The sequence below is a fragment of the Tursiops truncatus genome, chromosome 4, assembly GCF_011762595.2.
Source record: "Tursiops truncatus isolate mTurTru1 chromosome 4, mTurTru1.mat.Y, whole genome shotgun sequence".
NCBI lineage: Eukaryota > Metazoa > Chordata > Mammalia > Artiodactyla > Delphinidae > Tursiops > Tursiops truncatus.
The window spans coordinates 18,469,523-18,486,361 of record NC_047037.1 but is presented as its reverse complement, the minus strand read 5'-3'; the positions used below and the strand labels follow the sequence as shown (position 1 = coordinate 18,486,361).

General features: G+C 38.5%; 1 protein-coding gene across 1 annotated transcript in view; it reads right to left on the bottom strand.

Moving 5' to 3' along the window:
- Nucleotides 1-16,510, bottom strand: part of ANKUB1 (ankyrin repeat and ubiquitin domain containing 1) — a 41,312-nt gene extending 24,802 nt beyond the window's left edge. Inside the window, exons 1-2 of the mRNA XM_019934130.3 lie at nucleotides 16,421-16,510; nucleotides 14,970-15,113 (exon numbers count right to left, since the gene is read on the bottom strand). Coding sequence (XP_019789689.2) covers nucleotides 14,970-15,113; nucleotides 16,421-16,510 — 234 coding nt within the window. The remainder of the gene's footprint in view (nucleotides 1-14,969; nucleotides 15,114-16,420) is intronic.
- Between the last annotated feature and the right edge of the window lie 329 nt (nucleotides 16,511-16,839).

Here is a 16,839-nt window from a genome sequence, read left to right as displayed (position 1 = left end):
AGGGAGGGAAGGTTATTAAAATTTTCAATTTTCTAACAACAACAACAAAAAAGAAACTGGCTTTACTTCCTCTTTAGTGGACTCAGGACGATCATGTTTTTCTTTAGTGCGCTGCTCGTGTGGCAGATGTGAGCGCCGAGAGCTGCCACCGAGGGCTCCGGTAAGAGTAACGTGGGACCTTGAGCAAAACTGAGAAGCAGAGCCCTGGCCTCCAGGTTCCTCCAGGGGACTCCAGCCAGTCACGGCTCCCTTGTCCCGCCCGTTACCCTCCCCTTTTCTCCCATCAAATTCGTCTAGGGTTTCTGCAGGGACCCCTCCCTGCTTCAAGTTTATAATACATTAAATTCATCCCCCACCTACCAGATAACACATTGCCAGAATGTGATCAACATGCGGATCTCTTTGAAAGAGCTTTGAAGGAGTACGTAGTGTTATTGATGAAAGTTTAGGCTGCAGTGCTCTGACCTGGGGTCCATTTCAGTGACTCAGGTCACTGGGAGAGGTTCCCATATCTTCTGCTGAGCATAAAGCCATTAGCCAGCTGAGCTGCTGGCTGAATTTAAAGTGCTTAGGACAGTTTTCCTCAACAGCTTCTCGTAAATCCACTCAATAAAAATTGAAAGGACGTGAGGATTCACCCTTTCCCTTTCACCATGCTCATGTTTTCCTGTGGCTCCATTAAGGCAGGTATCTGCCTGACCTAATCCATGGGGTATATATGGGCAGGAAGAAATTGCTATGAAAGGTGAATAAAAAGATAGTGAGGACGAGAGAAAAATTATATTTTATGTAATAGTTGCTCCTTATTTCTATTATGATTACTCTGATTTCCCTAAAGTTAGCCCTTGGTATAGGTTCTAATTTATATTTAGAATTAAATGTGTAACATGCAATCAAAGCAGCAAAGGCTCAAGTCACCCTCAACAGTTAACTAACTACTATTTGATGTTAGAAAAATAAGTTGAAAAGATGCTTCCCAGAATATGAATAAACGTTTGCCGCCTTCATTCTAATCCGTGTTATTGTGGAAGCTATTGCTTGAGTTTTGTTCATTGTTGTCACCCAGTGCCTAGAATAGTACCTGGTACAGAGCAGACTGTCCATAAATATGTATCGAATAAATAATTCATAACATATCTGGAACATAGTTCTCATTGTACTATTTTAACGCTATATATTCACCATTTTATAAACCTTGTTTTTGTGGGAAACCCATTTTAAGTTCTAGTGTGGCACACCAGTTGGTGACACTTCTTCCTGTTGCTTATACAGAGAATGAGCAGATAGCTGTTGATTACCAGCAACTTGCTAACTCACCTTATCTATTTAAAAAAAGGCATCTATCTATGTGATACCCCTCCCCAAACGTTCTGAATGGGGGAACACTGGTAGTTATACCCAAGACAGTCAGATGCTATTAAATAAGCAATCCCATAAACAAATCATTGTTGGACAAATGTAAAATTAGATTTTCTGCTTTACAAACAAACCAAGACACCATGGTAGGAGATACATACAAAGTTTCTGACTTTTCAATTAAAAAAAAATACATAGATCTATTGCATGGTAATAATTCCACTTTTGTTTTCAAAAAATAAATGCAGGGGGCTTCCCTCCTGGTCCAGTGGCTAAGACACCCCACTCCCAAATCAGGGAGCCTGGATTTGATCCCTGGTCAGGGAACCAAATCCCACATGTCGCAACTAAAAAGATCCTGCATGCCACAATGAAGATCCTGCAGGCTGCAACTAAGACCCGACACAGCCAAATAAAATAATTAAAACAAACAAAAAAAAAATAAATGCAAACTCACTGTAAATACATACATGTGCATTAAGTAGGAAAAATTAAGGAGACATAAAAGAGAAGGTAATGCAAGTTTTGAAAACCACAGTATCTTTCAAAAATGCTTTTTTAAAAACTTTTATTATTTTATTATACAGTAGGTTCTTATTAGTCATCAATTTTATACACAGCAGTGTATACCTGTCAATCCCAAACGCCCAATTCATCACACCACCACCACCATCACCCCCGCCACTTTCCCCCCTTGGTGTCCATACGTTTGTTCTCTGCATCTGTGTCTCAACTTCTGCCCTGTAAACCGGTTCATCTGTACCATTTTTCTAGGTTCCACATATATGCGTTAATATACGATATTTGTTTTTCTCTTTCTGACTTACTTCACTCTGTATGACAGTCTCTAGATCCATCCACGTCTCTACAAATGACCCAATTTCATTCTTTTTATGGCTGAGTAATATTCCGTTGTATATATGTACCTCATCTTCTTTATCCATTTGTCTTTCGATGGGCATTTCGGTTGCTTCCATGACCTGGCTATTGTAAACAGTGCTGCAATGAACATTGGGGTGCATGTGTCTCTTTGAATTATGGTTTTCTCTGTGTACATGCCCAGTAGTGGGATTGCTGGATCATATGGTAATTCTATTTTAGTTTTCTAAGGAACCTACATATACTGTTCTCCATAGTGGCAGTATCAATTTACATTCCCACCAACAGTGCAAGAGGGTTCCGTTTTCTCCACACCCTCTCCAGAATTTGTTGTTGTAGATTTTCTGATAATGCCCATTCTAACCGGTGTGAGGTGATACCTCATTGTAGATTTGATATGCATTTCTCTAATAATTAGTGATGCTGAGCAGCTTTTCATGTGCTTCTTGGCCATCTGTATATCTTCTTTGGAGAAATGCCTATTTAGGTTTTCTGCCCATTTTTGGATTGGATTGTTTGTTTTTTTAATATTGAGCTGCATGAGCTGTTTATATATTTTGGAGATTAATCCTTTGTCCGTTGGCAAGTATTTCCTCCCATTCTGAGGTTTGTCTTTTCGTCTTGTTTATGGTTTCCTTTGCTGTGCAAAAGCTTTGAAGTTTCATTAGGTCCCATTTATTTATTTTTGTTTTCATTTCCATTTCTCTAGGAGGTGGGTCAAAAAAGATCTTGCTGGGCTTCCCTGGTGGCACAGTGGTTGAAGGTCCACCTGCCAATGCAGGGGACACGGCTTCGTGCCCCGGTCTGGGAGGATCCCACATGCCACTGAGCAGCTGGGCCCGTGAGCCATGGCTGCTGAGCCTGTGCGTCTGGAGCCTGTGCTCCACAATGGGAGAGGCCACAACAGTGAGAGGCCCACGTACCACAAAAAAAAAAATTAAAAAAAAAAAGATCTTGCTGTGATTAATATCAAAGAGTGTTCTTCCTATGTTTTCCTCTAAGAGTTTTATAGTGTCCGGTCTTACATTTAGGTCTCTAATCCATTTTGAGTTTATTTTTGTGTATGGTGTTAGGGATTGTTCCAATTTCATTCATTTACACGTAGCTGTCCAGTTTTCCCAGCACCACTTATTGAAGAGACTGTCTTTTCTCCGTTGTATATCTTTGCCTCCTTTGTCATAGATTAGTTGACCATAGGTGCGTGGGTTTACCTCTGGGCTTTCTATCTTGTTCCCTTGATCTATGTTTCTGTTTTTGTGTCAGTACCATATTGTCTTGATTACTGTAGCTTTGTAGTATAGTCTGAAGTCAGGGAGTCTGATTCCTCCAGCTCCGTTTTTTTCCCTCAAGACTGCTTTGGCTATTCGGGGTCTTTTGTATCTCCATACAAATTTTAAGATTTTTTGTTCTAGATCTGTAAAAAATGCCATTGGTAATTTGATAGGGATTGCATTGAATCTGTAGATTGCTTTGGGTAGTATAGTCATTTTCACAATATTGATTCTTCCAACCAAGAACATGGTATATCTCTCCATCTGTTGGTATCATCTTTAATTTCTTTCATCAGTGTCTTATAGTTTTCTGCATACAGGTCTTTTGTCTCCCTCGGTAGGTTTATTCCTAAGTATTTTATTCTTTTTTGTTGCAATGGTAAATGGGAGTGTTTCCATAATTTCTCTTTCAGATTTTTCATCATTAGTGTATAGGAATGCAAGAGTTTTCTGTGCATTAATTTTGTATCCTGCAACTTTACTAAATTCATTGATTAGCTCTAGTATTTTTCTGGTGGCATCTTTAGGATTCTCTATGTATAGTATCATGTCATCTGCAAACAGTGGCAATTTTACTACTTCTTTTCCAATTGGTATTCCTTTTATTTCTTTTTCTTCTCTGATTGCCGTGGCTAGGACTTCCAAAACTATGTTGAATAATACGGGTGAGAGTGGACATCCTTGTCTTGTTCCTGATCTTAGAGGAAATGCTTTCAGGTTTTCACCATTGAGGATGAGGTTTGCTGTGGGTTTGTCGTATATGGCCTTTATTATATTGAGGTAGGCTCACTCTATGCCCACTTTCTGGAGAGTTTTTATCATATGGGTGTTGAATTTGGTCAGAAGATTTTTCTGCATCTATTGAGATGATCATATGGTTTTTATTCTTCAATTTGTTAATATGCTGTATCACATTGATTGATTTATGTATATTGAAGAATCCTTGCATCCCTGGGATAAATCCCACGTGATCATGGTGTATGATCCTTTTAATGTGTTGTTGGATTCTGTTTGCTAGTATTTTGTTGAGGATTTTTGCATCTATATTCATGAGTGATACTGGTCTGTAGTTTTCTTTTTTTGTAGTATCTTTGTCTGGTATTGGTATCAGGGTGATGGTGGCCTCATAGAATGAGTTTGGGAGTGTTCCTCCCTCTGCAATTTTTTGGAAGAGTTTGAGAAGGATGGGTGTTAGCTCGTCTCTAAATGTTCGATAGAATTCACCTGTGAAGCCATCTGGTCCTGGACTTTTGTTTGTTGGAAGATTTTTAATCACAGTTTCAATTTCATTACTTGTGACTGGTCTGTTCATATTTTCTCTTTCTTCCTGGTTCATTCTTGGAAGGTTACACCTTTCTAAGAATTTGTCTATTTCTTCCGAGTTGTCCATTTTATTGGTATAGAGTTGCTTGTAGTAGTCTTGTAGGATGCTTTGTATTCTGCGGTGTCTGTTGTAACTTCTCCTTTTTTATTTCTAATTTTATTGATTTGAGTCCTCTCCCTCTTTTTCTTGATGAGTCTGGCCAATGGTTTATCAATTTTGTTTATCTTCTCAAAGAACCAGCTTTTAGTTTTATTGAATTTTGCTATTGTTTTCTTTGTTTCTATTTCATTTTTTTCTGCTCTTGTTTATGATTTCTTTCCTACTGCTAACTTTGGGTTTTGTTTGTTCTTCTTTCTCTAGTTCCTTTAGGTGTAAGGTTAGATTGTTTATTTGAGATTTTTCTTGTTTCTTGAGGTAGGTTTGCATAGCTATAAACTTCCCTCTTAGAACTGCTTTTGTTGCATCCCATAGGTTTTGGATCATCATGTTTTCACTGTCATTTGTCTCTAGATATTTATTGATTTCCTCTTTGATTTCTTCAGTGATCTCTTGGTATTTAGTAATGTATTGTTTAGCCTCCATGTGCTTGTATTTTTCACATTTTTCTCCCTGTAATTCATTTCTAATCTCATAACGTTGTGGTCAGAAAAGATGCTTGATATGATTTCAATTTTCTTAAATTTACTGAGGCTTGATTTGTGACCCAAGATGTGATCTATCCTGGAGAATGTTCCGTGGGCACTTGAGAAGAAAGTGTAATCTGCTGTTTTTGGATGGAATGTCCTATAAATATCAATTAAACCTATCTGGTCTATTGTGTCATTTAAAGCTTGTGTTTCCTTATTAATTTTCATTTTGAATGATCTGTCCATTGTTGTGAGTGAGGTGTTAAAGTCCCCCACTATTATAGTGTTACTGTCGATTTCCTCTTTTAGAGCTATTAGCAGTTGCCTTTTGAGATTGAGATTCTCCTATGTTAGGTGCATATATATTTATAATTGTTATATCTTCTTCTTGGATTGATCCCTTGATCATTATGTAGTGTCCTTCCTTGTCTCTTGTAACATTCTTTATTTTCAAGTCTATTTTATCTGATATGAGTATTGCTACTCCAGCTTTCTTTTGATTTCTATTTGCATTGAATATCTTTTTCCATCCCCTCACTTTAAGTCTGTATGTGTCCCTATGTCTGAAGTGGGTCTCTTGTATACAGCATATAGATGGGTCTTGTTTTTGTATCCATTCAGCAAGCCTGTGTCTCTTGGTTGGAGCATTTAATCCATTCACATTTAAGATAGTTATCGATATGTATGTTCCTGTGACCATTTTCTTAATTGTTTTGGGTTTGTTTTTGTAAGTCCTTTTCTTCTCTTGTGTTTCCCATTTAGAGAAGTTCCTTTAGCATTTGTTGTAGAGCTGATTTGGTGGTGCTGAATTCTCTTAGCTTTTGCTTGTCTGTAAAGCTATTGATTTCTCCATCGAACCTGAATGAGTTCCTTGTTGGGTAGAGTAATCTTGGTTGTAGGTTCTTCCCTTTCATCACTTTAAGTATATCATGCCACTCCCTTCTGGCTTGTAGAGTTTCTGCTGAGAAATCAGCTGTTAACCTTATGGTTTTCCCTTGTATGTTATTTTTCGTTTTTCCCTTGGCTGCTTTCAATAATTTTTCTTTGTCTTTAATTTTTGCCAGTTTGATTACTATGTGTCTCGGCATGTTTCTCCTTGGGTTTATCCTGTATGGGACTCTCTGCCCTTCCTGGATTTGGGTGGCTATTTCATTTCCATGTTAGGGAAGTTTTTGACTATAATCTCTTCAAATATTTTCTCGGGTCCTTTCTCTCTCCCTTCTCCTTCCGGGTCCCCTAAAATGTGAATGTTGTTGCATTTAATGTTGTCCCAGAGGTCTCTTAAGCTGTCTTCTTTTCTTTTCATTCTGTTTTCTTTATTCTGTTCCACAGCAGTGAATTCCACCATTCTGTCTTCCAGGTCACTTATCTGTTCTTCTGCCTCAGTTATTCTGCTATTGATTCCTTCTAGTGTAGTTTTCATTTCAGTTATTGTATTGTTCATCTCTGTTTGTTTGTTTTTTAATTCTTCTAGGTCTTTGTTAAACATTTCTTGCATCTTCTCGATCTTTGCCTCCATTTTTTTTCCGAGGTCCTGGATCATCTTCACTATCATTATTCTGAATTCTTTTTCTGTAAGCTTGCCTATCTCCACTTCATTTAGTTGTTTTTCTGGGGTTTTATCTTGTTCCTTCATCTGGTACATAGCCCTCTGCCTTTTCATCTTGTCTGTCTTTCTGTGAATGTGGTTTTTGTTACACAGGCTGCAGGATTGTAGTTCTTCTTGCTTCTGCTGTCTGCCCTCTGGTGGATGAGGCTATCTATGAGGCTTGTGCAAGTCTCCTGTTGGGAGGGACTGGTGGTGGGTAGAGCTGACTGTTGCTCTGGTGGGCAGAGCTCAGTAAAACTTTAATTTGCTTGACTGCTGATGGGTGGGGCTGGCTTCCCTCCCTGTTGGTTGTTTGGCCTGAGGCAACCCAATGCTGGACCCAACTGGGCTCTTTGGTGGGGCTAGTGGCGGACACTGGGAGGGCTCACGCCAAGGAATACTTCCCAGAACTTCTGCTGCCAGTGTCCTTGTCCCCACGGTCAGCCACAGCCACTGTCTGCCACTGCAGGAGACCCTCCAACCCTAGCAGGTAGGTGTGGTTCAGTCTTCCCTGGGGTCACTGCTCCTTCTGCTGGGTCCTGATGTGCACACTACTTTGTGTGTGCCCTCCAAGAGTGGAGTCTCTGTTTCCCCCAGCCCTGTCGAAGTCCCACTAGCCTTCAAAGTCTGATTCTCTAGGAATTCCTTCCATTGCCGGAATGCCAGATTGGGAAGCCTGATGTGGGGCTCAGAACCTTCACTCCGGTGGGTGAACTTCTGTGGTATAAGTGTTCTGCAGTCTGTGAGTTACCCATCCAGCAGTTATGGGATTTGATTTTACTGTGATTGCACCCCTCCTACCATCTCATTGTGGCTTCTCCTTTGTCTTTGGATGTGGGTTATCTTTTTTGGTGAGTTCCAGTGTCTTCCTGTTGATGATTGTCCAGCAGCTAGTTGTGATTCTGGTGTTCTCACAAGAGGGAGTGAGAACACGTCCTTCTAGTCCGCCATCTTGGTTCCTCTTTTTTTTTTTTTTAATATATTTTGCTATTTTGGAGTTGCTGCACCAAATAAGCAGAAACATGTCCCTACTGTTCCAGAGTAGACCAAAAGGGGAAATAATGTTTGTTTTTGTTAAACTGCAAGTTGAGATGTCTTCATAAACATCTTAGCCTCATGAACTTCTCCTTTTGTATGACTGTCATTCTGGAGAAGTTATACTTGGAGTCTAGGACAGTGAATTGAAACAACTTTCCTCAACAAATTTTTATTTTTTTTTCACCCCCGGCCATGCCTCATGACTTGCAGGATCTTAGCTCCCCACAGGTTCTGACCAGGGATTGAACCCCGGCCCTCAGCAGTAAGAACATGGAGTCCTAACCACTGGACTGCCAGGGAATTCTCCACCAAATTCTTTATATACTATTCTTTAAGGCTTTAAGTTTAGGAAAAAATAGCCATTTTATTTAGAAACATGTTTTTATTTGTAAATTATACATTTTAAGGAGCATGTTTATACATGTTTTTGTGTTTAAGTTGTGTTTAAAATCTAAGTTCACATATGCGTCTCATAGATTTTGGTGTTTTATTTTTTTATAAATTTATTTATTTGGCTGCGTTGGGTCTTCGGTGCTGTGTGCAGGCTTTCTTTAGTTGCGGCGAGTGGGGGCTACTCTTTACTGTGGTGCGTGGGCTTCTCATTGCGTTGGCTTCTCCTGTTGTGGAGCACGGGCTGTAGGCACACTGGCTTCAGTTGTTGTGGCGTGTGGGCTCAGTAGTTGTGGCTCGTGGGCTCTAGAGCACAAGCTCAGTAGTTGTGGCTCTTGGGCTTAGTTGTTCTGCAGCATGTGGGATCTTCCCGGACCAGGGTTCAAACCCGTGTCCTCATTGGCAGTTGGATTCTTAACAACTGCACTACCAGGGACATCCCTAGATTTTGGTGTTTTAAAAGTGCCTTTTGAAAGCTAAAATGTATATGATTTTGAATCAATTTTAGACCTACTAGTATAGTTCAAACTTCTCCAATTTGTCTGATAGACATCTACTCAGTGGTGCCACAAATAACACACTCTTTCACCATAAAACAACTTTCCAAGGATGCCAGAAAGAATTGACTAAGTTTTAACCACAGCCCTTGGTTGGTGGAAGTATTGTGATAGAAGGAGGCAGGGAAGCCATAAAGAGTGTTAGGGAGGGAGTTCCCTGGTGGCCTAGTGGTTAGGATTTCGGGCTTTCACTGCTGTGGCCCGGGTTCAATCCCTGGTGAGATCCCATAAGCCATGCAGTGCGGTGAAAAAAAACAACAACAGTGTTAGGGAGACTGAGTCTTCCTCACATTTTAGAAGACACAACCTGCCAGATGGTTGCTTCTCAGCCCCCTTTGCTGTGCGACCCAGATGTGTGACCAGGGTGCTGCCCAGTCAAGCCACCCCATCCACCTCCACTTTGAATTCGGAGCCAGGAAGGCAGAGAAGCAGCAGACGCAGGGACTCTTCCCTGGCAGTGGCAGATCTGAAGCACTGCTGGCCTGGCAACAGGGCTGGCAGCTGCGTCCAGTGTCTGCTTTGAGGGCTCTAGGGCGGCTGCAGCGGGGGCCTTCCTGGACTAGTTGTGGGTCATGATTTAGAAATTATTTCTGGCTGCATAATCTCTGAGCCCAATTCTCTAATCTTCCTGTCAAGACTGTGAACTACACAATAACCTTTCTTATATGTTTGTTTTCCTCTTTAATTGTCCAGGTTCCTTTCTGCTGCTTGCAGCCTAAGAACCCTGGTGCTGGATAGGGAAAAGCACTAAGACTGGAGCACTTTGCCTCGAAGGTAGAAGGGGAGGAGAGATGTCACAGCAAGGGAGGGAACCCAAACCCTGAAATGCATCTCAATACCTATGACGTTTCTCACAACAATCATATACCTTCTTGTTTATTTTCCTACTTCATCCCTCAAGCCTTCATCAACTCATTGACTCAACACATATTTATGGAGAGCCTACTGTGTGCCAGGTATTATTCTAGGCACTGGTGACAACAATGAACAAAACTCAAGCAATAGTTTCCACAATTACACAGGTTAGAATGAAGGAGGTAAATGGCGATAGCACCTCTGCATGCCACACAGTGACCCAGGCCTTTGCAATGCCTCATGTGTGGTTTACAGAACACTGCAACAGCATCAGCAATGAATGGGCAGGGCTGAAACCTGTGCTAATAGAACATGGCGATACATGCCAGAGAAAATATTTCTTGTGGTTTCTGTAGGAGTTCTTTTCCAAAGAAAGAAAAATTAAGGCAATGTTCTTTCCCTACTATTCTTATGTCATCCCCCATTCACTTTTCCAAATGTGTCTACATTACCATTAAAGGAGAAAGTGTAATGAGCAGAGAAACTGGAAAACCTATTGACTATTTAGAATAAAACACCTCCATTTATCTAACGTCTTTCCCGCTCTTCACACAAGCAAAACCTTGTAATCCATACAAAAATATAAGTGCAATTAAGAAACCAAATAGTCTGGATTGATTTCATGACACATGGTATCTACTTACATCTTTTTAAAAAGAAAAAATTGCTTACTTGCCAAGTTTTTGGTTTATATCATGCTATTTCTAACTTGTACCAAAATAAATTGAGACTCTAGCTTTCCTAGATTCTCAGAAAATGGAACTAATTGCATGAAGTAACATAGTTAGATAGGGAAAGTACTACTTAAGTTTGTATGCATCTAATTATGCAATAAAGCAATAATATGACTTGGAAGGTAGTCTTTGGTTACCTAAGATAGATCAAACAGTATAGAGTTGATATGACTTCATTCTTTGAGGCAAGAGACATTTTCATAAAGTATTTTTGTTGTTACAAACCCAGTTTGGACGTTATCATACATAAACAGTGAATAGTGTGGACTTTTGAAATAGGCCTGTTATATCATCTAATTTAACAGGAACTGAGTTAGGATGGAAACCAGTATTTATGGCTTTGCAGGTAATTCTCTTCCTTCAGATTCAAGATATTATTTTCCTTCCCAAAACTAGTGATAAGAAATTCACTAAATGTGATTCTGCCAGAGAAGGTGAAGATGAAGATCGGTAAAAATTCCATGGAACTTGAGAGTTTTTAATTAAACCCTTCATGTTGGCCAGCCCTGTGACTCATAATTATATTCTGCCTGGGCTTTCTGGAATAGTCTTTTACGTCTACATTCTGTTCTGTCATTAGCAGTTTAGAACTCCAGGGAAAGGTTAGAGGTCAGTGCAAAGGCAGCTTGCATCACTGTGACAGGTGATGCTTAATTGGCAGAAGTTATGAAATATTTTTGTAAGTAAAACTATGAACACAGGTTACTTTGGGGAGGAAGATTGGGGGCCAGAGGTAGGAGAGAGAGCTTTTTACTGTGTATCCTGCTGTGCCACTGGAATTGAGCACCATGTGACTGTACTACCTGCTCAAAAATAAATTAAAAAATTTTTAAATAATAAAATGAAGTCAGTGCTTAGTTGAGTAAAAGTATTCTATTCATACTCTTAACACACTTTGTCTACATCCCTGAATAGCTATGGTTCAATTAGATTCCTCTAGCTATTTCAAGTATTAGTATTGGGGCTTCCCTGGTGGCGCAGTGGTTGAGAATCTGCCTGCTAATGCAGGGGACACGGGTTCGAGCCCTGGTCTGGGAAGATCCCATATGCCGCGGAGCAACTAGGCCCGTGAGCCACAACTACTGAGCCTGCGCATCTGGAGCCTGTGCTCCGCAACAAGAGAGGCCGCTATAGTGAAGAGGCCCGCGCACCATGATGAAGAGTGGCCCCCGCTTCCCGCAACTAGAGAAAGCCCTCACACAGAAATGAAGACTCAACACAGCCAAAAATAAATATAAAAATAAATAAACAAATAAAAGATTAGTATTAATTTTAAAAAAACCCAAAAAAGCCAAATATTAGTATTGATCTTATACCACTATCTCCAAGTAAGCAAGCAACAAAAATGTCTTGAACATCATTATTGGTGTTGGAGAATTCCAGGAAATTTTAGAGGGTTTATACTGTACAGTAACAAAAACACAGTATGTATATACATATTTAAAGACATGAGACATTTAAGAAATGACATAGAATTTAGGTCTGCTTAAAAAAGTATTATACTACAATTTTCTGAGTATCGGAGAGAGAAAAGCAGAAGAAATTAGAATTGTTTTTATTTCCTTTTTTGATAACTAGACATTTTTCAGGAACCTAAAAATAATACCTCTAAAATCAGGAACAAGACAAGGATGCCCACGCTTGCCACTCTTATTCAACATATTGGGAAGTTCCAGCCAGAGCAATTAAGCAAGAAAAAGAAAGGAAAGGCATTCAAATTGGAAAGGAAGATGTAAAGCTGTCACTATTTATGGATGACATGATTTTATATAGAGAAAACCCTAAAGACTCCACCAAAAAACTATTAGAAATAATAAACAAAATTGCAGGGTACAAAATCAACCTTCAAAAATCTGTTGCATTTCTAGATGGTAACAATGAGCTAGCAGAAAGAGAAATTAAGAAAACAATCCCATTTACAATCACAACGCAAAGAATAAAATACCTAGGAATAAATTTAACCAAGGAGGTGAAAGACCTGTACACTGAAAACTATAAGACATTGTTGAATGAAACTGAAGAAGGCACAAAGAAATGGAAAGATATGCCATGCTTAGTGACTGTAAGAAGCAACATTGTTAAAATGTCCATAAAAACAATCTACAGATTCAATGCAATCCTTATCAAGATCCCAAGGACATTTTTCACAGAAATAGAACAAAAAAACCCTAAAATTTATATGGAACCACAGAAGACCCTGAATAGCCAAAGCAATTTTGAGAAAAAAGAACAAAGCTGAAGGTATCACACGCTCTGATTTCAAACTATATTACAAAGCCATAGTAATAAAAATGGCATGGTATTGGCAGAACAACAGATATATAGATTAATGGAACAGAATTGAGAGCTCCAAAATAAACCCACACATACATGGACAATTAACTTACAAGAAAGGAGCAAAGAACGTACAATGGAGAAAGGATAGTCTCTTCAATAAATGTTGCTGAGAAAACTGGATAGCCACATTAAAAAAAAAGAAAGCAAAAGGAAAGACACTAGATCAATATCTCATACCATACACAAAAATCAACTCAAAATAGATTAAAGACTTAAATGTAAGACCTGAAACCATAAAATGCAATAGAAGAGAACATAGGCAGTATGCATTTTGACATTGGTCTTAGCAATATCTTTCTAGATATGTCTCCTCAGGCAAGGAAAACAAATGGTACTACAACAAACTAAAAAGATTCCACAGAGCAAAACAGTAATTCAAAAAGATATATGCACCCCTATGTTCACTGCAGCATCATTTACCATAGCCAAGATATGGAAACAACATAAATGCCCATCAATGAACAAATGGATAAAGAAGATGTGGTGTGTATGTGTATGTATATATACACACACAACGTGTATATATATATATACACAACGGAACTACTCAGGCTTAAAAATGATTAAATCTTGCCATTTGTGACAACATGATGGACCTAGAGGAATTTATGCTAAGTGAAATAAGTTAGACGGAGAAAGACAAATACCATATGATTTCATTTATACGTGGAATATAAAAAACAAGTAAACTAACACAAAAAATTGAACAAACCAAACCAAAACATTGATATAGAGAACAGAGTAGTGGTTAGCAGAGGGGAAGGGGTGGTGGGAGGAGGACAAGATGGGTAAAGGGGATCAACTGTATGGAGATGGTTGGAAACTAAATTTCTAGTGGTGAGCATGTTGTAGAGTATAAAGAAGTAGAAATATAATACTGTACACATGAAAGATATGTAATGTAGTGTTATAAACCAATGTTATCCCAATAAAAAATAAACTTTAAAAATGTATCTAAAAAAGCATAATAAAAAGATTTTAAAAATACATGAATAAATGCTTATAAGACATTAAAAACATGTATAAAATATGGCCTTTTTATTTACATAAATGGGATCATACAATGTTTTTTTTTCTGTGACTTATCTTTACTACTTAATAAATAATAAATATTTTAGAAAATTCCTTTAAAAAATAGACTTCCCACTTAGTCAATCAGTAAAATATATGAAAAGAAAAAGAGTTAGCTTTAGCTACCATAAACTTTTTTTAATGCTAACCATGAGAAAATAAGTGTCCCGTTTAGCAGAAAATATGTACTTTACTAAGTTCCTTGAGGCTCGTGTTTTCATATGGGGTAGAGAACCAGTACTGAATACTATTTCTATCCTAGAGAACAGCTCTTAATACCCTTTAGGCTACCTGTCTCTTTGAGAAATTGTCAAAAGTTAAGGATCTTTCACCCAGAAAGTCTCCAGGTACATAATTTTGCATATTTTGCAGTTTTAGGGTTTTGTTCTTAAAGCCAGCCATGGACCCCAAATTAAGCACCACTGATTAAGGACAGTATAAATGGAAAATACTGTCTCTGTTATACGTACAGGTAATTCATGAATGGCTGCGTTGTTGGATTTGAATGTAGATCCTGCCATTTCATTCTTATTGTTACTGAGAATTTCTTCCCTTTCCTCATTCCCGTAATCCATTGTAAGGCCATGGAAGTGACCTAATCTTCTTTCTCCCACATCAGTATTCCAGATCAGCCCCTTGGCCTTGATCTTATATTGGTTTATGGGTTTCTCTGCGATGACTGTTTTGGGGCAGGCAACAAGGGGGATAGAGATGGGAAGGGAGAGAAAGAGTAAACAAAGGGAGCTCTATCCAGTCTCCATGCCTTATTTCCCCTTACAGCACAAATTGTGCCTAAGTCTAGTTATGCAAGTGGAAGAGAGGGGAAGGCAAGAAGAGAAAACCTCTTCCTACATTGTGAACTACTTTGGTTGAATTCTTCATAACTTTTTCTGAAATGAGGTAGACATCTTGGACAAATTGTTACTCTGATCATCTGTCATACCTTAACAAAGCATTTGAGAGTTGAACAAAAAGATATTCCAACATCAGTAAGACTCCAGCTGTCCTTTAGGGCTGCTCCAGCGTACATCAGCTCCAGATACCTCCTGGCTTGTTCATCTTCAGAGAGAGGAATGTGGAAATAATCCTTAAAAATCAATAGCATATTATGAAAACAGCATATCTCTACATTACTAGACCAGCAATGTAATCTCTTATTTTTTACATTTTCCACTGAGTATCATAAAATTGGGACAGAAGGAGGAAGTATTAGACACGGGTTCTTAATCTGAAGTCTTTAGACATCCCCAAAAGTTGATGGTTAGAACTTAGGTGGCAAAAAACTACATTTGGTTTTTATTAACTTCAAATAAAATTGGGATTTTGCTTATGTATATAGACAACAAGCTAAAGTAGCAGTAATTGACTGTTCCTGTGACTTTGTCACCAATAGAAATCACAGATATTTTCATATCCCATCATTGTTGTTGCAGATACCTCAAAATATTATTTATACTGATCTCCTTTGAAATTGTAATAGTTATGAGATACACTGCAAACACTTGTTAATGTGTTAATAAGGAAACCCACAGGTCACAATATCACAATTTGTTTTTTAATTTTTTGAAATTGTATTTCAGTATAACTGGTTTCTTTTTCTGGGAGCATGTATTTTATTTTATGCATTTAAAGACATTCTGAGAAGGAGTCCATAGGCTTCACCAGACTGCCAAAGGGATCCATGATATATAAAGATTAAGAGCTTCTGTGTTAGAAGATCTAGATTTTAGGGATCATAGTAATTTACTATATATCATGTAACTATGATTCAGTAAATGATCCTTAGTAAATGGGAATAAATCATCTCCAAGTTAAATACCATTTGATGGTCAGTTCCTAAATATTTGTCTTAATTTTCCATTTTATAGTGAGTATTTATAAGAAATTTGTAAGAAAAGTACTGCACCCAAATTATTTTTTATTCTGGCTCTGTGATCCTAGGTTAAATGGTCAATCTATCTGAGCTTCAGTTTTCCCTGAATGCAAAATGAGGCTGTAGCCCAGAAGTCCTCTCCACCTCCAAAATCCTTTGGTTCTTTATAGTTGCTTGCTCATCACACAGGCCATCTATCTGACAACTGTATGCTCCACTTACCTGGCCTAGAGTTAGTGTCTTGTTTTTCTCCTTTTGTGAAGAATTTCAGTAATACTATCTGGCCAATACACAATCTACAAATATCATAAAGATAAGCTAAACTTTTTTTCCCCTGAGAATTTTCCTGTCTAACACCTCCAGAGTTAATATCTTCTAACAAACGATTATGTAAGCAAACAATGATACTTTCAAATAGTTTTAGTCCCCTGTTTGCTAAAAATGCACCCACGTACAGTTTAAACTTCACTGCATACTTAAAATTAATGCACATCTTAGTGGCTCAGGGACAAAGTATGTACCTTTATCATCAGCTTGACAGCCTCCACAGTTTCATCTGCTGAAATATCAAATGGTTCAAAAGATCCCTCAAAAGCTATGAAAATCCTCATTTTGTCAAAAAAAGAAAGAAAGAAGTTGTTTTCAAAGATCCTATTGGATAGCTGGGAGAATCCAGTTCACAGTTAAGGACAAAAATGATGGCCAGAGGCAGCTGTCACTGTCTAGCCTCAAAGGCGAGTTGAGAGAACGTGGAGAGAGAAGTCCCGCAGTACCACAGTATCCGGTGAAACTGACAGCAGCTACATTGGAGGAAATGTTTCTCTGCCAGTGGCATTAGTCAACAGCCACCTGTTGCTCTATTATGGAAACCAGAAAACTTGACAATGGTTGAGGCAAGTGTGAACAAGCGTCAAGCATATAATACAAAACTGCCACACAT